Source organism: Tachypleus tridentatus, chromosome 1, assembly GCF_004210375.1.
Source record: "Tachypleus tridentatus isolate NWPU-2018 chromosome 1, ASM421037v1, whole genome shotgun sequence".
NCBI lineage: Eukaryota > Metazoa > Arthropoda > Merostomata > Xiphosura > Limulidae > Tachypleus > Tachypleus tridentatus.
Window position 1 is genome coordinate 162,277,216 of NC_134825.1, and position 27,947 is coordinate 162,305,162.

At 30.9% G+C, this 27,947-nt stretch overlaps 1 protein-coding gene across 5 annotated transcripts in view; it reads right to left on the reverse strand.

Moving 5' to 3' along the window:
- LOC143229357 (transcriptional adapter 2b-like) overlaps positions 1–27,412 on the reverse strand; it is a 33,649-nt gene extending 6,237 nt beyond the window's left edge. Inside the window, exons 1-16 of one of the 5 annotated variants that reach the window (XM_076461600.1) lie at positions 27,275–27,412; positions 27,084–27,181; positions 25,949–26,008; positions 24,414–24,478; positions 17,694–17,734; positions 17,115–17,165; positions 15,490–15,546; positions 11,467–11,552; positions 8,321–8,393; positions 6,299–6,449; positions 5,414–5,493; positions 4,933–5,007; positions 3,572–3,636; positions 2,730–2,801; positions 585–619; positions 223–298 (exon numbers count right to left, since the gene is read on the reverse strand). In XM_076461600.1, coding sequence (XP_076317715.1) covers positions 226–298; positions 585–619; positions 2,730–2,801; positions 3,572–3,636; positions 4,933–5,007; positions 5,414–5,493; positions 6,299–6,449; positions 8,321–8,393; positions 11,467–11,552; positions 15,490–15,546; positions 17,115–17,165; positions 17,694–17,734; positions 24,414–24,478; positions 25,949–26,008; positions 27,084–27,181; positions 27,275–27,281 — 1,089 coding nt within the window. In that variant the 5' untranslated portion in view covers positions 27,282–27,412 and the 3' untranslated portion in view covers positions 223–225. Of the gene's footprint in view, positions 1–222; positions 300–584; positions 620–2,729; positions 2,802–3,571; positions 3,637–4,932; positions 5,008–5,413; positions 5,494–6,298; positions 6,450–8,320; positions 8,394–11,466; positions 11,553–15,489; positions 15,547–17,114; positions 17,166–17,693; positions 17,735–24,413; positions 24,515–25,948; positions 26,009–27,083; positions 27,182–27,274 lie in introns of those variants that run through there. The other 4 variants (XM_076461591.1, XM_076461582.1, XR_013015839.1 and 1 more) reach the window with 4 other exon arrangements.
- Positions 27,413–27,947: the final 535 nt, after the last annotated feature.

The window sequence follows — 27,947 nt, forward strand, 5'->3', positions numbered from 1 at the left end:
TAATTTTTCTTTGCACATAGTTTTTATATTGTTGGGCAAAAATAAACAATCAATTAATTAATTTTCATAAAATAAGTGTTCAAAACAATGTGAGCTTACTTTCTAACCATTCTTGTTTCAGAAAGATATGAGACAGGTACTGGGCCACTTCACACACCCAGTTTATTGTTTCATCTATTGTTATACAAGAAAGGGTAAAACAAATAATGAAAGATCACTTACTGATCATTCCCGTCTAAGGAAGATTCCAGGTGTGCGATGGGCCATTTCACTGACCCAATTCAGTACTTCATTTCTTTCTGTAAGTAAAATCAGAATAACTTCAGTGCACGAAAAAAACAAGGTATTCGTTGAAACTGTGCTGTATATAATTTTTCGTTTAACATAATTAAACATCTTTATTAATATTTTGTCTCTTGCATAACTTTTTTCAACCACTTGTAACTTCTTTACGTAGTACAGGTGAAGCAATACTTTACGAACATGAAAACATTCATTTTGTTTAAAGATAACAGTTTTTCCACTTATTTGATAGACAGTTTTGTTTATTGATAAAACTACAATTCAAGAAAAGGAATTCCTACTTTTTTTTTCGTGTCCAAGAGTGACGCCTCTTCCTCTGCAAAAAAAATAAAATTTCAAAAATCTATGAATTTTTTTAACATGCTAGTAGAAGCAGAAAATTTAGATCTACGTGAAAATTTTTACAGTTTACGATAACACTTATATTTTTGTATCATACAGTGATCTTAGCAACGAAAGCCATGCTTCTTTTTATATTTTACTGTCTTTTCACTTATATACATAAACTATTAAAGCAATTCATATCACTCAATACCACCTACTTTATTTAAATTTGTTTATTATTTCACAAGTCTGTATTCTCAATCATCGTGCATCTCATACACTTTCCAGTATTTGTTTTCCAGAAATCTGATGTTTATTTCACTCAGACAATAATAATACCTGCACTTTAAACTCTGTTATATTATTTGTATATTTCAGAAATTCACACAAAGTTATGTAAGGGTTATCTGAATGTGATATTGTCAGTAATAGGTTTTGTTTGTTTGTTTTGAATTTTATGCAAAGTTACACAAGGGCTATCTGCACTAGCCATCCCTAATTTTGTAGTGTAAGACTACAGGGAAGGCAGCTGGTCAACACCACCCACTGCCTACTTTTTACCAGCAAATAATGGGATTGACCATCAGATTATAATACCCACACGGCTGAAAGGCGAGCATGTTTGGTGTGACGGGATTCGAACCTGTGACACTTGGATTATGAATCGAGCACCCTAAGCGCCTGGCCAAGCTGGGCCTTGTCTGTAACAGGTTACAGCTTTCTTTTCTTAGTAATGTTTAGGTCATAAATTACTTTGTCCATCTAGTTCAAAATAATCTTCAATGTATTTAATTTGTTTTGACATTATTTTTCAATTTTATCAGTTTAACTTAAATTTTTACCTGCGAGTTCATTTTCCCACTTGAAAATTAGCAAATGTAAATGTTTGGTTCCATCCATTCAATAATAGAAACTGATAGTTTTAGTGTTTGATAACAGTTTAAACAGTTTTTGTTTAATTGTTTATATATTGGCTTAATTTTACATATAAGTTTCTACAATAAATACAAACAAGACGTGATCACTATGGCAACTTGTATAATACAGTTTAAAGAAATTACTTAAGAAGCATTTTAAACAACTAAGCTTAATTATTTTAAGTAGTAAAAATGTTACCTAGACTTACATTAACATACACAAACATTAAACTGTATAATTTTGTTTTACAAGAAACATAAACATGCATGTAGCATAATTCTATCAAAAATATGTTTACAAAAATAAAAAACACTTCAGTCTACATCTAATTTATAAATCAGATGTATAATAGAAGTTTTTCAATGTTGGAAAAAATGATAAATAACTTTTGTTGTGCAATTAAATTATTTATTCATTCAATGTGTTGCAGAAAAAAAAGAAAACAATTCTGTCACATAGTCCAAGATGATCTTTTAAAAATGTTTGAAAAGGACAGAGTACTATGTTTTTTTCTGAATAAGATTTCTATTGAATAGTTTTACTTTGCACATTTTCCTAGGTTAGAGGCAATAAGTTTTGTACAGTTTAATTTAAAAAAATTTCAGTTGTGTAATTATTTATAGAACAATTGCAGAACGATGAGAAACTACAGACACACAAAAAATTAATAATAAACTATACTATAATGATAATAAGCATTTAGAAACAAATATGGAAAATAAGTATTAAACATTTTTCATTTTTTTCCTTTTAAATAAAACTGGTTTTAAATACTGGTGAAATGTTCTTTTGGTTCAATCCATTTTAATTCACATTACCACAAAAAACACAGATCCTAAAACATGTGTTCTTCTCTCTTTTTATTTAGTACTTCAACAATGGGATTTCCAAAAATAGAAAGAGCTACAAAACCTAATCATGTGATATATATGTATGTGTGTACATACAGATTGTAGATGATTTGGGTTCCTTATATTAAATAAATAGCTTTTTTATATGTAAATATGCTTCTAATTTGCTAAAGGTCCACACAAAATAATTAAACAAACTGCCAGAAAATTACAGTAGTTAGTACATTGTCTGAAAAAAACAAACAGAAGTTACAAGATTTATCAAAATTACTAACAGTTATATCTAAATAGAAGAATATTTAACTCCTTATAATATAAATCAATTGTACTTACCCTTCTCTTTTGCACTCCATTGCATATCTTTTGGGTGTGATGGTTTAGGAACTGCCCTGGATAAATAGTAAACTGATACAATCTAAGTCTTTTCTCTGTTCCACAAGCCCCTCAATATTAGCATGTTATACCAATTAGAATAATGTAAAATAAAGTTAAATCTCTTCATCTTCCACAAAATTAAGTTAAATTTCATCAGTGTGTCCAAACATTTATGATTATCATCACATAATAACTTAAAACTTATGCCAAAAACTATGAAAATTATACATTTATTTTCTACATAAGTATTTCAGGTAACAGGATTTAGTGAGCTCAGTAAGAAAGTATAAGAAGTTAAAGAAACCTCACTGTCTGTTATTACCTGTTACATTCCCTACTTAATATCTGATTATATATAATCAGTTACCACTCACTTTAAGAAATACTTAAGGCAGAAAATGAACATTTAATAAAACATACTGTTATTCAAAACGATCACCATCAGTGAACGTATTATTATGGTTGTTCTATACGATTCAATTATTTATTCAACCAATAAATAAAGTCCAAAATCCATTTAATGTGTTTATTTAAGTTTTATATCAAATGTAGAAAATAAGTTTCAAAATAATCCCACAAAATATAAATTCTAAGCCCCTCAAAGAATAAATAACATAGCTCATAACTAACTTATCATATTAATAGTAACAATCCTATTTTCTTTAATTTATTACAAGTCCACTGACATTGTGGAATATTTAACACAGCCAAGAGGTTGATGAATGATAACAATGCTATTAGTAACTTTTAGAACATTCCTGTTATAGTATAAAACTTTTAACTATGAATGTTATGCTTACCAGTTTACTAGTTATTCCCTTCTTTGTGTCCTTCCTGCACTTCATAGAATTAAACTCCGTACATTCTGTGTTAAATTGACATAAAACATTTTCAGTTATCTTTATAACATGTAATCTTACAGTAGAACCTAACATCTTCATATAATATCCACTTCTTAGAATGTTTGTTAGCAAATGACATTCTGAATGTCATAATCAAGATTTCAATTTTTAGGACCTCTATTTGTGAAAGATAATAAACTAGAATACATTTGTTTGAACCCACATGTATAAGTCTGAAGATATGTAACATATCAACCAATAAATGCTCCTAAATTACAGTTACCCTTCCAGTTTTATTAGCTAACTAGTAAGTTATTTTGAACAAAATAATGTGTTCAAAATTGAGTGAAGTTACTCTACAGAAAGTATATTTCCATTCCTTTTATTTAAATGGACATATACTGCTTTATAGAGACTGGGTTTGATTAATCCTTTAGTGAGATAAGTTTGTCTTAGAGGTGAGTGTTACATGTTAATATAACGGTATACTCTCTGTTAAACTAGCCGTATATCAAGTACAGGTATCTTAATTATCGGTATTAAGTTACATTGAAAACATATTCTTTTCAAATTAGTTGAATATTCTATGATTTTTGTAGAAGAATCAAGTTAAAGAAAAAAGGAATACTTTGTTCTGCCATGGAATGAGGGAACTTCTCAATGAAACAGTTTTTCTAAGAATGTGCAAAACAAAATGACACTGTGGTTTTAAATCAACATAACAAAGTTGTATTTTTTCTATAATTGATGCTTATATAATTTTAATTTTTAATATAAACCTCTATTAACCTGTCACCAAAAAAATAATAAGAGGTTGACAAAAAACAGCCTGTCTATTTTCAATAGAAAATTTAAACTGTTCACAAAACAATATTGTACGTTTTTTTTGAAATCAGGATTATCTAGCATTACTATGTCAAAGTGTTAATGTTACATATCATAACTCAAACAATTATAAGCAATACATATATCACATCATGTAACAACAGGTATCAGCAAACCAACTTAACCTGTTGACTGCCAAGTATTTCAGCTGCTGCGGCAACTCTGAACCAAGTTCAAAATACAACTCTAATGTTCCTTCATTTTGTAACTTTTTTATGATGCCATTTCAGATCGAAAGTGAAACAATTTGTAAGTAGGTGATATGCATGTATGGTGCTGAAATCTAGCGTTGAAGTTAGGTATTATTGAGAACGAATTAACTCGTTCATGGCACTGTGTTACTGATCGGCTTGGACAAGTTATCTTGTCTATGGCACTGAACAGGTTAAAAAAAACCGACAATAGCTTATTCAACAAGAAGACAAGGAACATACCATCAAGCTTGGTTAGCCCACATTTCCTATATTTCATCAGCTGTTCAATCTTTCTCTTCAGGTCTTCTTCTTCTACTTATAAAGACAACACAATTAGACCAATGGTGAGTACTGGAAATCTCAGTTTCAGCTGCTGATACTTTAAGAATATTAATAGAAGCATAAGATTATATTTTTTGTATAATGGTATTAATAACATTTATATTTTTAAATTAGTAGGTTATTTCATTAACTAAAATATCAGAAGTCCAGAGACCTTTTTACCTTAAAAAAATAACGAAATACTCTGACAAATAGTTTCAGCACTGTTTTGGTGGTAACTTTTATTTCTCAACTTTCAATAGTATCACTGTGTGTTCAGAAAAGGTTCTCTTTCATTATAATAATAGTTGCCTTTATATCTTCAATAAAGATGCACTTATACCACAGTGAGAAAAACAACAGTGACTCTTAATGAGAAAACTAATAATTACTGACTTACTCTGTATATTTTTCAAAAATTCACACCTTTCTCCACCACTTTGAAACTGACAGAACATTTTCAACTTCTCTTGAAATTTCCTTTAAAAAAATTAAAGATAAAATAATTCAGACATCAAAGCAGTCAAATTTTACCCCTTTATTAGTTAACTCTAATTTTATGTAAAATGTTTACTATTTTTAGTGAATTATTCTAAATCCCTATTGTCTTAAAATAATGACATAGCAAGACCTGGCATGGCCATGTAGTTAAGGTGCTCCACTCATAATTTGAGGGTCGTGGGTACAAATATCCATTACACCAAACATGCTCACCATTTCAGTCATGGGGGCATTATAATGTGACACTCAATCCTGCTATTCATTAGTAAAAGAGTAGCCCAAGATTTGGCAATGGGTGGTGATGACTAGCTGCTTTCCCTCTAGTCTTACACTGCTAAATTAGGGACAGCTAGCACAGACAGTCCTCGTGTAGCTATGCACAGAATTAAAAAACAAATAATACAGTAAAACTTTTTTTCTTCATTAGACTTAATGCTGGTGTTACTCATGGCCTGAATGGTCAGATCAAAAATTCTTAAAGTTTAACCACAGCCATATCTAAAACTACGACCAAAAAAATGGCAATCAGTCTGTAGCACCCACCCACTTGTACATGGCTACTCTTATTAAATTAACAGTGTACAAAACTTTCAAAAACACAGCATCCTCACAATTAGAAATATGAACTCAAACCTTGATCATTTTGATCTGCTGCCCAACCTGCTAATCATTAAACTATACCTTGATCTCTTCACTAAATAATCTTTTAATTACAAGTCTCTAAGATGAAGACTTTTTACTTACTTTAGTAACAGAGATTCATAATATATAAGTCAGTCCTTACTCATTTTTATCAGATGATCTTTTCTTGGGAATACTGGGTTTTGATTTGCTGAAAAACTCCCGAAATAGTCCATGTTCTCTAGCTGTTCTTTGTCTACGATCTCTCTCTCTCAGTCTATGGTTGTACAGATCCAGTTTTGCTAAACTTAAAGCTGATACAAAATAAAGACTTAATAAAACATAGGAATGTTTTCTACATAATGTGAAAAACAAAGCAAAAAAAAAAACTATACATTGAGTCTACCTAAACCAACCTTCCATTTTAGATACACTGAATTTATTTTATGAAACAAGTCCTGCAAGGAAATAAATGAAATTTGAATCCCTTTTGCAGATTGCTTTGAACACACACACACAAAACGGATAGTCACAACTTAGTTACAACAGAGAAACAAAGTAAATGCAGGGAACTTGCAATATATGAAGCACAAAATTTACAATGTCATACAGTTTTTTAAAATTTGCTACAAAGGCAAATAAACTGCTTAACACCCAAAAAATCTTTACTTTCATATATATCACCAATTTAAATGTCCAGAGACACATGCATAATTGTACCTGTACTGCTAGCACTTCCAACTAAAGAAATGCCTTTTATCTAATATGACATGTAGGTACCAAAACATAGGCCAACCTGCAAAAATTCCTGCAAATTGAAAGAATTCTACATCATAACTGCAAAAATATATGTAGTCTTCTAGGATCATTGCCATAATTTGATTATATAAAAATATATTTCATATAGTTTTATTTCCCTCTTTGGACTAACTTGTACAAATGATAAACTCTATAGCTTTAATACAAATAAGGCAATTTGATGATTAATCATTTTGACAATTGCAATTAGAGTAAACCCTACAATGCTGATTTTTAAGTCAGGATGTAAGTATCTTGTAGAACAAGGGTTCTCAATAGGGGTCCAGGAACCTCAAGGGGGGGGTTATAGTATCACACAGGCTGCAGCACATACAAATTTATTCCCTCCTAAATGATTCTGACATATGAAAAGTGTTCATGGCTAACAGTAATTATCACACCAAAAGATATAAGCTTAAGTCAATCAGAATAAGCTATAGTAAGCTAAATAAAAGGAAGTTATTACATTGCAAAATATCACTGAATGAGAGTCCCTCAATCAATATGCCCAATGCTACAGGGACCTTGACACAAGAAAGTTTGGAAATTCTCATTATATCATATTCAAATATCAGCAAAAGAATCACAAACATGTATACCATGTCAATCATAGCTGGTTGGCAAAAACACACACTGCAAACAGTATTTTTCTTCCCCTTACAGAACTTTTAACCTTTTCTTCTTATCTCTAGCTTTTATTACACAGACTCTCAATTTGTGTGCACATCAAATATAGAATAATGATATAGAAATATCTATTATTTGCATCTCAATTGATAACATTGAAAAACGCTAATTTGGATTAGTTTATTATCTTCTTAACAATTGATTTACTCATACCTAAAATCGATGTTAGAATAACTTAAAACAGTAATAATCAGAAACAATTATCTGATCAATTCATTTAATTGTAATTTTGATTACACTAATGTCACTCATCAATATAATTACTGCTCAGGGATAATCACTAATATCCATGATTAACTGATTAATTCAACCAGCTCTGACTAGAAGTGACACAACAAACCTTTTTCATAATTAAGTTGTATTTGTATGCTTTTGTAAACTTGATCACATAAATAGCCTCACATAAAGTACATTAATTGTTTGGAAGTGGGAGTGGTACCTTTTCTGGTTAGTAGGTGGAATATTTAAGCCTTGTGCAGCTGTAGTGTAGAGTTCTTTTATAACAATATAACTACTTAGTATTTAATATCAATACTTCCTTGTAAATTTGTTCTTCAGAATTACCACTACTGTTTTGTTCTTATAAAATCTTGATCTGCTTTATAGTGTAATAATTATTCTTATTGTAGTTTAATTCAGTAATGCTCCATTTATTCAAAGAAAACTAGAGAGAAAGCTGAGTAATCACTTGCTGACTTACCTACATAAATCTCTTCTTCATCGTTATGAACACATAAATTACAAACTAATGATTCTGCATTATTATCATACACCTAGAAACAAAACAAAAGTTAGAATAATGTAATGAACTTCATCTAATCAATAATGTATCAGTTTTAACACTCCTGTGACAATGGAAAATTTTTACATTGAAAAAAACTTCTAAAATTATATTAAGACACTTCTTAGCCTTAAAGTGTATCTAGGAACAGAATCTATGATATAAGTAGACATAAATCTTCTGTAAAATTACCTCTTACTTATTTGTTTGAAGAAATGGTAACATGTGAAAGATGTTCATCCAGAAGGTGACTTTATAAGTTATTCAAAACATTTCTAGTCTAAACCTTTACTTTGATGATGTTAACACTAACAAAAGTATAATAAAATGATACTTAAACAATAACAATAATGTGTACATGCACTTAATGTAAAACATGATATGGCCTGCTGTCACAGCTTGAAACACTGTGGTAGAAAAATAAAGAAAGAATACTTTAAAATACAATGATAAAGTCTACTTTTAAAATGCATAAAAGTGAAAAAAATTTCAAGTATTAATAAATTCAAAGTAAATTATGCATTAAAATTAAAGAAGTAGGTAGATTATTAACAGTGAATGCATAAGGATGAAGAATTACACTAGTAATGAAAACTCTTCATACAACTCAGATAGAGAAAAGGTTCCTAGTGTAAATGAAATGGTCATTTTTTTACTGGTTTCACCAAATGATGGCATTTTTATTTATGAGGATTTATGTTGGCAATGATCAACAGGTGCAGTAATGAAGAAACTGCACAAAAATATTAGGTTATTTGAAAAATAATGGCAGAGTCTTTTATACTAAAATTTTAGTTATGTATAGGGGATAAGAAACCTGTCTTTTTTATGACTTCATATATACCACTGAAAAACTAAAGCTTTCTTCTGTTCATTAATGCTTTTATTCTTTTCTAAAACTTTACTTCCAATATGTCAGACCCTTAGAATTAATGATGGAAAACAAAGTTGTGCATCACTTGTTTTTGCATAAATTCAAACTTGGTCATGATGCATCACAAATAGTTCCAAATATCAACCACGAATGGGGTAAAGAAACCACCTCCAAAAATACAGTAAAGTGTTGGTTCCAAAAGTTTCATAATGGAGGTGTAAGTCTTGAAGATAAGATGGGCAGAGGACATCCTTTTGCTGTTGAAAACGACCAATTAATGACATTAGTGGAAAGAAACCTGTACCAAAATGTTCGAGAAATAGCATAAGAATTGGGTGTTGGCATTTTCACAATCTCAAATCATCTCGAGCAAATTAAAAAAGTGAGAAAGTTCTAGAAGTGGGTGACACATTAACTCAGACAATCAGAAAAATTGCTGTTTTGAATTGTGCTCTATGTTGATTTTGCTCAATAGAAATGACCCATTTCTTAATCAAATTGTTACCTGTGATGAAAAGTGGATCCTTTATGACAACAGAAAGTGATCTGTGCAATGACTCAACCATGACAAGGCTCCAAAACACTTCTCAAAGCAAATGTTTCACCAACAGAAGATTGTGGTCCCTGTATGGAGGTCTACAGCAAGCATCATTCATTAGAGCTTGCTCAACCAGGACCAAAACATCACTGTTTACTGGCAAGAATTGGAAGTAATGCATAGAAAGTTGCATTAAAAAAATGCCAACACTGGTGAATTTAAGAGAGCCAATCTTGCTTCATGATAATGTTTGAACACATATTGTTAAAATGATACTCTAGAAGCTCAGCAAATTTGGTTATGAAACATTGCCTCACTCGCATTAATCCCCAGAACTGTGGCCCACCAACCACCACTTTTTCAAGCACTTAGACAACTTTTGTATAGGACAAAAGATTCAACAATAGAACAGTAGCAGAGAATGGCTTTAAAGAAGTTTTATCATCATGGCATAATCTTGTTGGTGAAAGTGTGTAGATTCATTAGGTTTGTATTTTAATTAATAAAGTTGCTTTTTAATTTTTTTATTTCTTATTAAAGTAAAAATTTAAAATCTCCCATTATTTTACAAACAACCTAATAGTTAGTAAACAAAAAATTACTTTCTTTAAACTCTTGTTCTATGCAATATCAATAGATAAAATATTAAAGACTTTCTAACCATACTTAAATGTGTACAAATCTAGATTCAGGCCCCAAAGTAATTTACTTATAGAAAAAAAATCTCTTATAAAATTGGCATGAAATTACAACAAATTTCATAATGTAGAAGTTGACAGTTTATTGTTATTTTGATTGTAAATTAAATGACTATACTGTTATTATCATCAGAAAATACCCCAACTACTGAAGTATAAGGAAGGTAAAATGGTTCAACAGATATTGTATTCACTGAGTTTGTGGTAATGCAGTATCACACATTTACCTTGTAGTGTTAAACTAAATTCACCTGTTACAAAATGAATAGTGTTTTTCATTAGTTTATAAATTTCAAGAACAACAAGGGGATATAAAAAACAAAAACAAAACTGAAATAGTGTTGATGATTTACTGAATTTAGCAAGTAAACATGTAAGAGAAACGTAGCCCAACTCATGAAAAGTTCTGCAAACTGAGAAGATACTATATAATAAATATAAAGATATCTGTATTCATCTCAGATCATTGTCATAATTCAACTAAATAGAAGTATATTTCACGTGGTTTTATTTCCCTCTTTAGACTAAACTGTACAAATGGTAAACTCAATAGCTACAATGAAAATAAGGCAGCTTGATAATTAATAGTACAAGACATATATGTGACATATAAGAACACCACCATAACTGATAACATCCTTGACAAAAACATCATCAATCAATACCATAACTAATGCTAAAAACATTTTAAAAAATCTTAAAGCATTTCACACAAAAACATGGAATTACATTTATGTTTTATTCAAAACATTCTATGAAATAATTTCAAGTACGTTCACTTGAAAATAAAATATAAATGTCTTGTAGTGTTATCTAAGTAGAATAAACATTGTAGCATAGTCATTCAACATTAGTTGTTATCCTACATTGTTTCACACAATGTTATTGTATTGTGAACTGTTTAAATACTTATAAAAGTCACCTATTTATATTGTGAAACTGATTAAAATCTTACCACTTCAAAATCATCTCTCTTTGGTAAGTAACCTAATTCTTTCTGCTCTTGTAATGAAAGTTCCTCTGGAGGTAACAAAATCTCATCTGATCAATAAAATACATTAATTTGGATTAACAGTATTGATAAAAACAGACAACAAAATACTGCCTAAAATATAGCTTATTACACAGCAACTCAGTAACAAAATCCCTTCAAAAGATAATTATAAGAGTGCTACTTACAGAAATTAAGAGTCAAATGGTATTTTGCACATTTGACTCATTATACATTTTAAGATTTGAAATAAAAAGAATCTTCCAACCAAAGTTAGTATTTTGTTAGCTTATGCTTTTGATTTTTGTTCCTGGAGTGTCAATAAATTTAAAAACGCCCCTAAACCATCAATATATCAAAGGCAATTAGTCATTAACACTTGAATAAAAGTGTTTTGTATCAACATTTTATTCTATTTTTAAAGAAGGAGGATCATTATTTTTCTAATAAAGTAAATGAAATATTTAGAACAAAATGTAGGCTTAGTGCACCTGTAGCATAGAGCTCTTTTATTAGAATGAACGCATGTTATTTATTATTAATCTTTTTCTGATAATTTTTTGTTTGCTCAAAAATGTTAAAAATTTCATAATCTGAAAATGTATTTTTGACAGATTCTCACCTCTCAAAATCAGAAATGCTATTTCCCTCTCATGTCTACCTATGAGACTTGCATGTCACTAACTTTGAGCTAACTGTCACCTAAATTCACATCTATAATATGAACTACTCTGGTTCATGTTAACATCATCATACAAAAAACAACTTCAATCTAGATGGTGGGGAACACAACCTCCATATCCAGTAAACCCCACCCCCACCCCCATACACATTGCACTCATGATAATTTCATTCTTAGACAAGGCAAGAAAAAAGGAAGCTCACCAGAAATAAGGTAAGAATGTCTGAAGAGGTGAGTATTTATCAAAGACATATTACCAGATTAGAAAAATATTAATTTCTGAGACAATAACTCAACTCCTGACACAGAAATGCTAGAATCACACAGTAAAGTGGTGGAGGGGCTCGTGTAGAATCTACATTAACTTTCTTCATAAAACATCCAAAGAGAAAGCTCACGAAGTGCGACACCCAATGGCCTCATATTGGCATATCTGTGGAAGACTATCTCATCTCAACTAGAGTATACTCTTTACTCAAGATAAAAGGAAGGGAAAAACAAACAAATGCCTCAATTCAATAAGCCAATATCTGTAATGTTGTTAGGCATGATCAGACCATATGGTATGCTCATCTTGACCATACTGGTTGCAGAAAGACAGCACATCAGCTGTGTGACCTGTACTGCACTAACAAAATTACTACTGCCATTCTTCTCGCTGTATTGTGTCAGGCCAAAAAAGCGAGAGTTTTCCATGGTCTAGTTGCTCAGTGGCTAGGATGTAATATGCAGCATAGGTTTCCCATACACTATTTGAAGAAGGTGAGGAGACTCATATCAAAGAGACCAAGAGAAAGGACTGGTTCCATGGAAGCCAATGCTGTGCAAAGAAAATGGATCCCTATTGTAAATTGACCAGATACTCCATAGCTTGCAGGAAAAAAGAAGTTGAGCTTGACTGAGACAAGAGAGGAAAAAACGCTTATTTGTAACAAATATTGAGTGGGTGAGAGAAAGTATTTGAATATCTTAACAGGTCATCTTAATCAAGCAGCCTCTTTCAAATAAAAAAGGGTGTGAAAAGAAAACACCTCCCAAAAGAAGCCAATCATCCAAGAAATAGAATGGCAGTCCTAGGCTATGAAAAGGAAGAGCAAAGGCCTTCATGATGCAAATGAATGCAAAGAGGCCAGTGTTATACCAATAGGAAGAATAAGAAACTAGAAGATGCAAATCTCATAGAAACATGGAAAACATCTGAGGGATAGGGTAATACAAAAGTATAGAAAGGTATCTGAAACATTGATTATGGCTGGAAAATAAAAAAAGAGACACAATGAGAGATAAACGAGTTGTTTGGCAGTGGAAGGACAAAAAAAAAATAGAAGAAGAAGAAGAAAAAGATCTTGAACCTGAAATGGAAAGGATATGAGTAGACTGATCAAGATGAGAAACAGGAAACAAAGGGCAAGATCAAGAAAGAAGAAAGACCTAGGAAAATAAAAAGAACCAAATTTGTGTAAGTTTGTTCCATGTCTCCAGTGAAAAATTATCACCACTGAAGACTTCTGGGTGAATAAAAGAAGTCTGATGAAGAAAAACCAAAAGAAGAAAGATAGGCAGTAAAGAGAAATGCAACTTAAGCTAATGAGAAGTAGATAAGAAAAAACAAAGTAGTAGTGGAACAGGCTAAGCTGCCAAAGAGAAGGGAACAAACTATGGAGCATGCAAGTGTGAATGAGGAGCTAAAAGAAGCATAAATTAAAATAATAAGTAAAGGATGAAAGATAAAGTAACTACAAAAATTGAGTCCATGGAGTGCAGAATGGACAATATTAAAGAACATAGACAAGTTCACAGAGTGCAGAATGGACAATATTAAAGAACATAGACAAGTTCACAGAGTGCAGAATGGACAATATTAAAGAACATAGACAAGTTCACAGAGTGCAGAATGGACAATATTAAAGAACATAGACAAGTTCACAGAGTGCAGAATGGACAATATTAAAGAACATAGACAAGTTCACAGAGTGCAGAATGGATAATATTAAAGAACACAGACAAGTTCACAGAGTGCAGAATGGACAATATTAAAGAACATAGACAAGTTCACAGAGTGCAGAATGGACAATATTAAAGAACATAGACAAGTTCACAGAGTGCAGAATGGACAATATTAAAGAACATAGACAAGTTCACAGAGTGCAGAATGGACAATATTAAAGAACATAGACAAGTTCACAGAGTGCAGAATGGACAATATTAAAGAACACAGGCAAAAGATAAGGAGAAAAACATCTGAAAACAATATCCAAAATTGAAACTTGAAGCTTAAGGTCAAACTTTAAATGGCAAGGTTAAATTTGTAGTCCACAGTAAATAGGGCATGTGTGTTTAATACAGTCACTCACACAGAGATAGGTAGAAGTTACTGTCATTTGAGAATACAAGATAAAAACCAACACTTCTGAAACAAAAACCAAAGTTTGATGAATGAATGCAAACTTCATCCATTTGAACTTGGACGAGGAATCTGAATGTCTGTTTAAAGTAATGATGTCATTCTGTGCATTTCACACTGTAATTTGGCTGAGAATTAGCTCAAGGCCAGTAGCAAGCAAGTCTCGCAGGTCACTTGAGAGGAAAATAGCACTGTTGTGTCAAGTGCTGATTTTTATTCCAGAATTACAAATTTTACTTCTATTTTCTTGATTAATTTCAATTATAGTTTATAACTGGCTTAAATATTCTTATGCTGAGAGCTTTTTTGATTTTTCTGAACTTTCAAATGTACAAGAGCTAAAATTTTGTACTGGACAATATACACTATTAACACTCACCATAACAATGTATACACCCTAATTATGGCTCAAAAGTTACACTAACATTTAGAAATCTATTCAACAACAAAAACAAATAAAAATATATCACCAGGACTGACTTCAACCAATCAGTAGTCATTGTAATAACAAACACTAAGACAACAATACTAAATATGAAACAACGGTTTTCCAACCACCTCTTCCACTGTGACCTGAAGATCAAGATAAGACTAGAACACTAAAGGTAAACTATAAAAAGAAAAAAAAATTAGGCAGAAGAAAGTTACAATGAATAATGTTTACCAGTTATGATCCTGCCTACTTTTGAAAAATGATCTGTCGATATACTCTTAACAGTTCTTTCAAAATGGCACCTGGATGAGTTTCTAGCTTTTTAGTAAAGTCCCTGTCCATTGAGGAATGTTTAAAACATGTTCTTCAGTGATAACTAAACAGTTTGGAGAATTTTTTCTCAACAATCATATGAAGACAAAACAAAGTAGGCTGAAGAAATAGAGCACTGATTATTTGCATCCTTACCACTGGTAGAAAATGTATGGTCTTTAACAGTACGAAAAGTCTGAAGTGGCCATGATGCTACAAGTAAGAGAGATATAGAAACAAATGCTTTAAAAAAAACATGGTTTATATGACAGCTTATTTCAAGATATGGAACTATTAAAAAGCAAAGAGAAATCATATTTTTTTATATAGTAATATTTTAAACTTCATTCTCAACTACATCTTTCATAACTAGTTATTTATTAATTTTATTAAACAATAATCAATGTAATAATAAAATAATTTGAGTTCGTTAATAGAAAAGAATGTAGAATTCTAAAATCTACTACTATTAGTTGTTATTCTTTATTCATACTTTTTGAGAATGAAAAGAACACTTTTCAGTTACTCAATCATAACTTCAACTTGTGTCGGGTTATGTACAATATCTTAAAACTATTTTTAATATGCTAATCAGCAAGTCACATGACAGACACCACTAATGTAGAGTAGCAGTGAACAGAATGTACATCAGAAATACATTTTCACATTGTTTGACAATATGTAGACAGTTATACCAGTGACAACTGATTGCTTTATGGAAGGGTTTCTAAAAAGCCTTTCTAATGCAAAATATTCATATACTCAGAACACGAAGATTTGTCCAAGTTGTGCATTTAGAATTTTTGAGACATAAAGGCATTGAAACATAAGGGAATATGGATCAACTTGGGGTGTCAGCAGCATACAGAAAGAGATTTGCAATAATTTGTACTCCAGCCATTATAAGCAAAATGCAGTGTCTTGTAACATAAGAATTCACAAAAACAAAGGTCAATTGAAAAAGCCATCGACAAGCCTTGGTAACAACACACAAAATAATAAAGAAGGATTTCCATCTGAAAATATGGGTAATATAATATAGATTCACCAAATAAGGCTCCCATTCATATGCTCCATTAAGTAATAGCAATTCAAGCAGCTGGAGAACGAAACAGGGTATTCATGCACTTTCACAAGAAGCCATACCAGTCAAGTTGCTGAATACAGTGCCTATGAATTTCTGTGTGACTGAATCATTAAAATGGAAGCTAAGAATCTTCACCTTGCACATTAGATGGCTTATGAAAAGCAAGTATGGAAGAGTGGTGTGTTTTTGCATATGACAGCCTTAAGATTAAGCCTTTTGCAATGGCAGCTACATTATCAAGATGCACATTTACCAAACTAAGCATGATTGGAAGTAGTAACATAGACTGTAAAAATGTGATGAGGTCCCAAAATTGTCTTAACATAATTTATTCAAACCTCTGTATCTATTACCTCACTTAAAAAAAAAAATTCTGAACAAATGTTTGTTTTTTGAATTTTGCACAAAGTTACATGAGGGCTATCTGAACTAGTCGTCCCTAATTTAGTAGTGTAATACAAGAGAGAAAGCAGCTAGTCATCACCATCCAATACCAACTCTTAGGCTACTCTTTTACCTATGAATAGTGGGATTGACCATCACATTATAACACCCCCACAACTGAAAGGGCGAGCCAGTTTGGTGCAACAGGGATTTGAACCTGCAACCCTCAGATAATAGTCAAATGCCTTAACCCACCTGGCCATGCTGGGCCTTCTGCATAAATAAATATTTTTTGGATTATGAATCTTACCTTCACCAACAGTTCCACAAACGTACACATCCATGTAGTGGTCTCTGACATCTAAAATTTAAAAATAATATTTCTTTAATATTTACACATCAATAGGTCTAGTTTTTCTCTCCCTTTCTTTTTAATCTTTGTAAATTTGTATAAACAAAAGAAATCAAAGTACAGAAAAGTATCAAAAATAAACTACTAATAGCTCTCCACAGCCAGTAAGTTGCCTATCTGAATAATACTGCATTATTTTTTCCTTTCTTAAGTCCTAATGAAATGAACTGGCTGTAATGTTAATCACTTATTTCCCTATGATATAGTAAAAATATCAGTGTGAGGACTTTATTTGATGAAGCCATACTAGTATGAAACAATTAACTTAGATACCACACACATACACAAAACTAGTGACTGATCCTATATTCACGTTTATTAACAAAATAAAGTATATCAAGTGAACTATATGTTTCCCCATCAAACTAAATTATTGGAGTTTCCTGTGGATTTTTCAGCCTATTAAACACTAATATCTATTTATTTGTATTCATAAAAAAACATACAGTTTTTAATAGGTAAATTTTTACACCTTACCTTCTGTACTTCTTCCTTTAAAATGTTGAGTTATGTCTTCCCTGGAAAGAATACCCCAAACTGTAGTACTTCTAAAGTTAACACAACATAACATAAAATGTAAGGATAACAATGGATCTGATGGTTCACCTAGGTCATCCCATCCACTAGGTAGAAACTTAAGTTAAACAAACAACAACAACTCAAAGCCAATCCTATTAGTTTGAATACTTATCAAGCCTTTCCATAAACTCCCTTAGATTATGCGTATCTACAATGTCTGAAGGTAACCCATTCCAAAAGTTAGCTACCCTATTAGAAAAAATAAAATGTATTAGATGAAGATGAATCCCACCCTGCTAAATCAATATTTGTGCCTCTCAGTTCTATAGTTCTCACCATTAAGTATGATGTATCAACACTACCAATTCCCTTTGAAATCTTGCACACCTCCATCAGATTGCTTCTAATTCTTCTTTTTTAAACAGAAAAATTTCAGAGATCTTAACCTATCCTCATATGACAACTTATCCATTCCAGATATTCTAGTAGCTCTCTGTTAAACCTTTTCCAACAATTCAGTCTTTCAAATACTGAATACGATACTCCACATGTGGTCTAACCAATGACCAATACAATGAAATTATCACCCCTTTATACTTGTACACTAAATACAATTTAATATCCTGTTTATTGTACAACTAGCAACAGTATGTTGATTAACCAGAAGACCAAGATCCTTTTCTTTAATAAAACTGTTCAGGCTATGCCCATCAAAATTATTCTTGCAACTCAAATTATGATAACCCATATGAATTACCCTGTATTTATTATAATTAAAAAACACTTGCCATTTAGTTGATCAATGAATTAAATAATCCAATTAATAAATTAAATTTGTAAAGCAGCAGCTTTCTCCACACAGCCAAAAAACACCCGAACCCTTAATATCATCATCAAATTTAAATATTTTACTGGTCATTCCTTCAATTATGTCACTAATGTAAATCAAAAAGATCAAAGATCCCAACAATGAGTCCTGAGATACCCTGTTAGTAATATTAATCCAGCCTGAACAATCCTCTAACTTCTTTCATCCAGCCTCTTTTGTATCCAATGAGATAACTTATTTCAAATACTGACAGAAATCAACTTTTAACAGAACTTTCATGTGGCACTTGTCAAATGTTTTCTGAAAATCTAGATACACTAAAACCATATCCCTACTTCATCCACATAAGCAGTAATTTCTTCACTAAATGTCTAAAAGTTAGTAAAATGATGTTTTCCCCAAGTGAAACCATGCTGACTATCTAACAACACTTGAAAGTTTGTTAAATAACTTTGCAAACACCTTTTATCAGAGTTTCAAAAACTTTTCCACTTCTGATGTAAGATTAATTAGGCCCATAATCATTAGAACAACTGTTATCACCCCCTTGAAAAGAAAATAGACAACAGCCAACTTCCAAACCTCTGGCATCTACCATCTCTTCAATGGCTTATGATAAATAGTAGTAAATCTGATCTTTAACTTCCTTCAAAATCCTGGGAAAAAAATATTACTTGATCTAGGAAACTTGTCATTCATTAAAACTTCTCAATAAGCTCAGAATTACTTTGATAATCTTGTTTGATCTTGTTTCCATCTAACAACGGTTAAGAACAGCAAAGAGAAGTGTGCAATTTAATTGATTACCTGTTAGTAGTAATTGCATTGATTAGTTTCACCTAAACCAACCAATTAATTGAAATTATGATTAAGCTGATTAAATGAAATTAGTTCTTCGAGTAGTTATTGTTTTCAATTATTCCAACAATCAATTAATCAAAATTACATCTAAATCAACTGTCATGAAAACAATCAAGTAATAACAATGAAAGTTTCTAATTATTACTACTTTTTTTATTATTCTAATTATCCAAGTAATCAAGTTATTACTTTGCTATAAAAAAGCTTTCAAGACTTTCTTCCACTGTTATTAATTCTGAGCTGCTGACTACATGGAGGCCAACTGGCTGGCAGCACTCAGTACCAACTTTAGTTTATTTTTTGAATTTATGACTAGATGCAAGACAAATGGCTTCTCAGTTCCAATGAGGAATATTGCTTAAACATTCAACCATAAAAACATAATTTAATAAGTCAGTCATCTCATAATCTTTAGATAAGAGCCTTCTATTACGATTCCTCAAAGGTCATAATTACATCCTATTATTTTACTCACCCTTTATTTTATGTTCCCTTTTAAATTCCTAATTTCTTGTTTGACCAATTCTTTTGATTAGTGTTTAAATTTGGATTTTGAAAGAGTTCCCTTTGTGATCAACTTTAATCTTCCAACCAGATAACAAGAAATGCAAATGGCTTGAATCCTCAAAAGACAGAATGATACTTCATATAATTAATTCAAGCTAATGATCTTATTTCAATCCACTAATCCTCCTGTCAAAACCAATTTAAGCTTCTTAAATTTTTATGCTTTTCTTTAATTTTATCCCTTTTACCCTTTGTAAGTCAATCTTTTGTTTTACTTGTAGACACCTTTTTATTTTAAACTATAAGAAATATGTTTATTTTAAATATTTAAAAATTTATTCTTAAAACATCTCCACAATTTAACAGCATCTACAATTAATTTAGTTGCTCAAATTACAACATATAGTTCTTGTTGCACTTCCTCTAAACTTTCTTTATCAAAATTTCTAAACAAAGTGTCATTATTCCTGATCTCCACAAGAAGTAAAACACCAAACCTAATTTATCGATAATCATTTTCACTCAGATGATCCACAATCTCTTTCCCCCTCAACCATTTCTGTGTTAGAAATTATCAATAAACCTAAAATAACAATGTTCGTACTAGCTTCTCTGACCAACTGGAAAAGAACTTGTCTTGAATTTCTCACAAAATAAAAGCTTTCTCCCTCTACCTCTGCTAACAGAAATCCTAATAGTTTTAGCCTCCTTGGTATTACCTGGAATATTTTCAACTTCAGAAAGATGCAACTCATGTTTACATGTGAGGCCACTCTTTGTTTTACTACACTATTCCTATTAAATAACATATAACTTTGTATTTTAAATACATTTCTGTCTACATTTAATCTAATTTTAATTTCTCCCATATACCAAAATTATCCATTGCAACTACTGCTTTACACCCTTGTGCAAATTAACTGAAACAAATGGTCATTTTACAATATTTTAAGCATGGCGGCCAGTGTAGGCTTGCTGGGCCCGCTGATTTCCTTTAATAGCCATTTTTTTCACACAGACAGCATCATTAGCTGTGTTTTGCAGTATGGTCGATCTATTTTTGGGATATATGACGAAATTTTGAGGAATATTACATCATTCGAAATTGCATTAGACATTTCTCAAAAATGAGGCTATTTGTTTTACTGCTAATCAGTCATCTTTCAGCCATCATACACAATGGACGTGACTCCTAGAAAGAGCACAAAGAATGTGACACTGCATGAGTACACCAGCATGACTTACAGGGAAATCGCGGAAGTAGTGGGTGTTAGCCTATCGACCATCAGCCATGTGATCAAGGCCAAGGTGAGTACCGGATCTATCAGTCCGAAATATAAAGAAAGAAAAAGGAAAACAACGCCAAGAGACGATGCGTACACGGTCAGAGAGAGTGTAAAAGATCCACAGAAGATAAGTGATGCCATAAAAAGAGATTTGGAGGTCAAAGGAATAAAAGTCAGCTCTTCAATGGTTCATCGTAGGCTTCTTTATGTTGGTCGAAGGGCAAGAAGCCAGTCAAAAAACTTCTTACCAACTCAATGAAGAAAAAATGGTATCAATCAGGTCTGAAATACAAGAACTGGATGCAATAACAATGGAGGAAGGTGTTATTCAGCAGCGTGACTCATTTCTTCATACAGGGTCAAAGATGTCTGCATGTTCACAGATCTCCAGGTGAGAAACTTCGAGAATCTCACGTCAATCAGTTCGTAAAACATCCCTTGAAGAAGATATTTTGGGGCTTTTTCAGCTACTATGGCATCGGAGGCTTACATATCATAGAAGGTATGATGTGAGGACCACAGTACATCAAAGTTTTGCAGAAAAGAGTCGTTCCAGAATTGAAAAAGAGACTTCCAGATGGATCTGGCATTTTTCAGCAAGATCTGGCTCCGTGCCACACATTGAAACTTGTGAAGAATTTTATGACTATAACATGAATAATGGCGCTGGACTGGCCTGGAAACTCTCCGGACTTAAATCCTATTGAAATTCTTTGGATAATATGTCAAAAAAGACTTCGGGGAAAAGACTGTACTACGAAAGATAAGTTAATTGAGGCCATAATTGAGGTGTGGTACTGCAATCCAAAAATTAGTAAAGATTGCAGTCAACTCATGGACTCAATGCCTAAAAGGATTAATGATCTTCTGAAAAATAAAGGCGGTCATATCATGTATTAATTTGTGAGTAATTTTTGGATTCTCAGAAATAAAACGCAAAAAATTGAAAAAATCGTAACTTTCCATCTTGTTTTAATTAATTTGCACAAGGGTGTAGTCATTATTTTTTATACTTTTAGTATTAACACAATAATAATTAAGCCTACCCTTAATAACTACTTCTATACTTTGTTCTTAAACCACATTTTTCTTTCTGCATTTAGTTTATTCTGGGCCTCACCATTCTACTCTTAGTTTAATGCTGACTTTATAATTGAGTTAATAGCCCTAAAAAAACCAGCCTAAACTATTTAAATATAAACCACCCATTCCAGAAAGTTCCCTTTTACCATTTAGCTGATTCCCAAAGTCCAATGTTTGTCCTTACATATTATATTAAGCCTAACATTCAGTCATTATGACCTACTAATAATGATTAAATCTTGGCAGTTTCCCTGATACAATTAAATTTTTTTTTTCTTACGTGCTTTCATGAACTCCCTGTACTTGTTTCACTGACCTACATCACTAGCCTAACAAAGACTGCATCATTGCTAGCACCCTTCCTTTACTATATTACTGGCTCTGTAAGTTTTATACTCCACCCCTGCCCCCTGACAGCAAAATCTATTTCTTTTGTCCCTAATTACCTCAAAGACTATTCTACATTTGAGTCTGTTGGGCAGATATTTTAGAGAAATATATCAATAAAGTGGCATGAATAGATATGGACAACAAAAGTTATCTGATGACAATGAATTTTACCAATAAACATGCACATTGTACAAGTTTCTTTTTATTTGACATTGTTTGTTCTACTGCATGACAATCCCTCCAAGTACATTTCTATGATGGCATACAGGTTCTTGGAAATTTACAAATACACAAGAACATTTCAAAATGCAAACCTGAAACCAAAACTACACACAAAAGCTCTCAGTCACATACATACAGTAAAAAACATATTTGAAGTAATGCAAAAATATTATTACACTGTTTTTGTCTATAACAGAATGCAGATACTAAAGTTTCACTGCCAGTTCTAGGATGAACATATCATAAAAAAGTTGCAAAATACTTTAAACTACTTTAAATATATCTGTATTGTAAGGTAGTGAATTCTGCTTTTATTTTGTTATGTTTTCTATCATTTAATTCAACTATAATCTTTAGTTACGTTAGAGTGTTTACTCGCCTTCTATTTCGAGCACGTTACTTTTGAGTATTTATATACTATGAAATTGACACAAGCTTTCCATAGCAGTGATGTACAGATACTATTGTTAGAAAAGATTATGTAAATTTATGGTAATAGTTAATCACAAGATGTAACTGCTAAACAAAAACACCTTTCTTGATCTAGAAAACAAGTTAGTTCACAAGATGTAGTTGAAATTATTGCTAGTTATTGTTTGATATTGTTCTTGGTATTGAGAAATGATATATTTTTTATATTTTTAATATCAATACTAAATAGATTAAGATTTGGAAATCAAGTAAAAAACTACATAATTGTATTACTACAATATAAATAATTATTTTAAGGTGAACGGGTAGATAAGAGTTTGAAGGCATTTGTTGAGTGTATGGCTAAACTAAACAAAAAAATCACCTTAATTTCAAACCTGATAACTTTCATAACATGGAAAATAATTTCATTGCAGAAATTGAATATTTCACATACTATGAATATTAATAGTTTGATCTTTAGTACAAAATATTTCTATGTAAAGATCTATTGCTTAAAGCCAACACCAAAAACTTCTCCAGGTTGTAAATCATTTATAGCTCTTCTCAGGTATGTTGAATCCACACAAAATCTGCACTTGAATACTAACTTTCAGTTTAAAAAAAACACCTAATGAAACTGTCATTATTATACTCAACTCCATAAAATTTTGTTATAAAAACACAGAATCATACCTTTTCTTCACATAAAAGCTAAGAGTTAACAATAATCAACCCATAAAAATGTTCTTTTCTGTGAAGCTTAAATGAACTATTTTACAGATAGTAATTAAGTGTACTAAAATTTGAACTTCTGGCTACCAACCTGTTATTTATAAAGACCTATTGGAAAGGTTCATGATTATAATATGACGTCAATTTCAATAATTAAAATGTTAGCACATACTTATGTACAAGTTATACACTGATAATCAATGAAAAAAACAAAAACCATTAAACATACAGTCTTTAATAGGCAACTACCAAAATAAATTTTATCTTCCAAGGAGAATAACAAACCACAGAACCATAGACAGCTTGTAACTGCTAGCTTTAAGCAAACTTCGTGCATCTAACTAACAAACTTACCAGTTTCCAAAGCCATAATGTTCTACTGCTTCTAGTAACAATTCTTCATCTACAGCTTTCCATGACTCAGGAGTTTGAAATAACAGAAAAGAACCACAGTTCTAACAATTGGTAAAATAACAGATTGTACTAACAGTTTGTTCATCCTTAACTCATAAATGATATATATAATTTCACATAGTGAAAGTTGACTTGGTATCTTTAATATATTTAGAAAAAACTTGTCATATAAGCTTATACATGAAACACACTTCAAATATGCAAAACAGTCAAAAGCATAATAAAGTATTTAAATACAAGACTACGTAAAGTGCATCACAAAGGTTATAATTTATATGAATTACATATTTTACATACATATTAAACTGGAATTTTCTTCAACTTTCACACTATTTACCTTAATATAACATACAGATTTACATGTTTTGTTAGGCTAGTATCATGACAAAGAGTGATAAGAAATACATTTATTGAATTACAGAATACATTATTAGGAAAAAAAAACAACACACACACATACAAACTAGCATCAAATAATTGAAAATAATAACATTTGATTGTGAATCTACTATCATACAAACAATACACCTAAAAACATATCATGCTGTAATTTATTTTCCAAATATATGCAATTCATTAAAATAAGCGGGCCAACTCTAACCTTTGCATTGAAAATTACCAAGAAGAAGCTACTTTCGATTGATACTAATACACTATAATTGATGAACAAAAATATTATCTGTTGAAAATCAAATCTGCCAAGTAAAAATGTATCTCAGAATGACTAGTATGGGTATTAAAACTTTTATTAAAATGGAGAACAACTTTTCAACCTTGTTAGGTCATCTTAGATTCTGTCTTTTTCAACTTTACTTCTTATTAATAGTTGAAATGAAAGTTACAAGAAATTTTGTTTGACCAGTGATAAAATTTAGCAAAGTTTTTTATTTTTAAAGATTTAAAACTTATCATTATACCATCTTTAATGAAGATTCCGTTAACCTGAAGATGACCTAAGAAGGTTGAAATGTTGTTCTCTACTTTATTTTAATATTTTAATGAAAGTTTTAAATTACTGTAATATACACAAATTTCTTAATTTTTACTTTCATATGTTACAATATCAGCAGAGAATTATTAAATGATTTATTTTTCAATTACATCTGAAAGTGATGTACTAGTCTATCACATTTTAATTTGTTGAAATGAATAATAAGATGTAATATGTTTTCACAGTAAAGTTCTAAAAAATATTGGAATCTTCATTAAAGCTGACATTATGATAAGTTTAAAGTTCTGAAAGAAACAGTTATAACTCATTCCAAAACAACTTTTTATGATTAAAATACCTGAATGTACCAAAGCATTTTCCATGAAACATTTCTTTTTTTCAATTACTTATTAGTTAATTATCTTTTTTTTTTTTAGTGACACAATAAATATGAAAGCTTATTAACACAAGTTATTTAAATCCCATTTCATTTATGGCATTTATTTGTTACATATAAATTCTCTAAAATTATAAAAATACTTACTATAAGTTTATATCCATGTATATTTTTGTGTCCACCCATTTCTACTCCACAAGAAAAACACTGAAACATAAATAATTACTATGAAAACTAATTTGAACAATTAACTTGAAATACACACAACATTTATAAATTATGAGAAAATATTTAACAAATGAAAAACTGTGGTATAATAAATTGTGTTACATGCATGTATTATGACACAGGCAGTAATTTTTACCAGTTTATATAATATTGTCAAGACATAAATAGCAATCATATATGTGCTAAAAATTTGAAGACAATAATAAGCACTTAAACAGTAATGAAAGAAAGTCAACACAAACTCATTTAACTGTATCCTTTAATAATCATGTATATATATATTCAACTTTTTTTTTCTTACAGAATAAATTATGGCATATGTTTTAAATAAATATATCAGTATATGCATACAAACATACATATGGGTTTAACTAAGGAGTGAAAAGTTTCTTAACCAAATAACATCTTTGTAAAACTTAAGTACAACAAAATATCTGATTATAATTACTCCATCTGTGTGAAAAAAAAACCTTTATAAAACATGCACCTATATAAGCATTGCATTTAAAAAAACTAATATTTACTGATACGTAACAAGGAATATATTGTTTTCACAAGATCCAATATGAAAAATATATTTTAATATTTTCATTCGCTAAGCATTTAAAACAAATATTTTTGTTAAATATTATATACAGTGTAAATTTTCACTACACGAGTATTTTGTTTCCTTAAATATATAGTGTTATTACACAGTTTACTAACGACAACAGTGAAAATGTGCATGCTCAAAAGAAGAAACATTTATATATTTTTTTAAAGCAGTGATGTATAGTAACCGGTAGGTGGCGTTTAAACATGCCGTCTATGATGCCGCTTAAGCCTAAGACAGAGTACTAGATAAGTAATACATACTAAAAGAATCTGTTGTTACATTTTCACGGTATATTTTGGACACAAGATGACGGTACCCTTTATAATTTCAGTTTAAAAGATATGGTATTCTACCTTAAGAAGTTATCATACAGTTTATATACTGCTAGTATTCTAACAAAAAAATGATATAACTATGCAACATAAATATCAAAACATTTGATGTTGCTATGTCACTTGCCTGTAAACAAAGGTCAAAATCTTTGCACTGGCTACATCTCACTGTTACTTCTGTAATGTCTTCTTGACAATAATTGCACTGATAGTCTGAGATGAACCCTAATAAAACATTTTGAACTCTGATTAATATGTTGATTACTTATCAAAATCAAATAGTAATTGAAATATTTTTTTAGTTAACTTAATACATACCAGCCATCTTCCTTTGTCTAAAAACCAACGCCTGATGACGTCACCAATTTCCCACAAATCCTTTCATGGCATCATGAGAAGGCTTGGGCTGAAAACGGTAAACAGATATGTGTAAGATGTTCGTTACGGTGTGAGGAATTGATATGACAGTGGAAAGCAAATAACATCACTGGCATTCATATGTATTGATGGTTGTGTGTGTTACTGATGAAAGGGTAGCTACGAAAACGAAGATGTTTTAAAACCACGCATGTATTTACGTAAATTTATCGGATTGTCTTTGACCGCGTTGGCAAAAGATAAAATGTCAGTGTTGCTGTTTTCATGCTATGCAATAGCTAGATGCAGTGTCCTACTTATATGACCTCGCTAAGTTCATGCTTCCAGTGTAACATGGAATTTACGCACTGGAGCAGGGTTGGACGAATGGAAGCGTAAGTAGTGTATTTAAAAGTTTATCTACCAGAAACAGCATTATGACATATGTATAATACAGTTTTATGGCAATATTTGTTATAGCTTTAATCTAAAGCAAAATTGTGTGACAATACATAAAATGATACAAAGACGTGTGCAGGAAAAAATGTCCTTGTTGTCCATCCCGAGATTGGAACAGTTGCATGGTATATATTATCCAATGGTTTCATTTTGTAACTATTAATAAGAAATAATA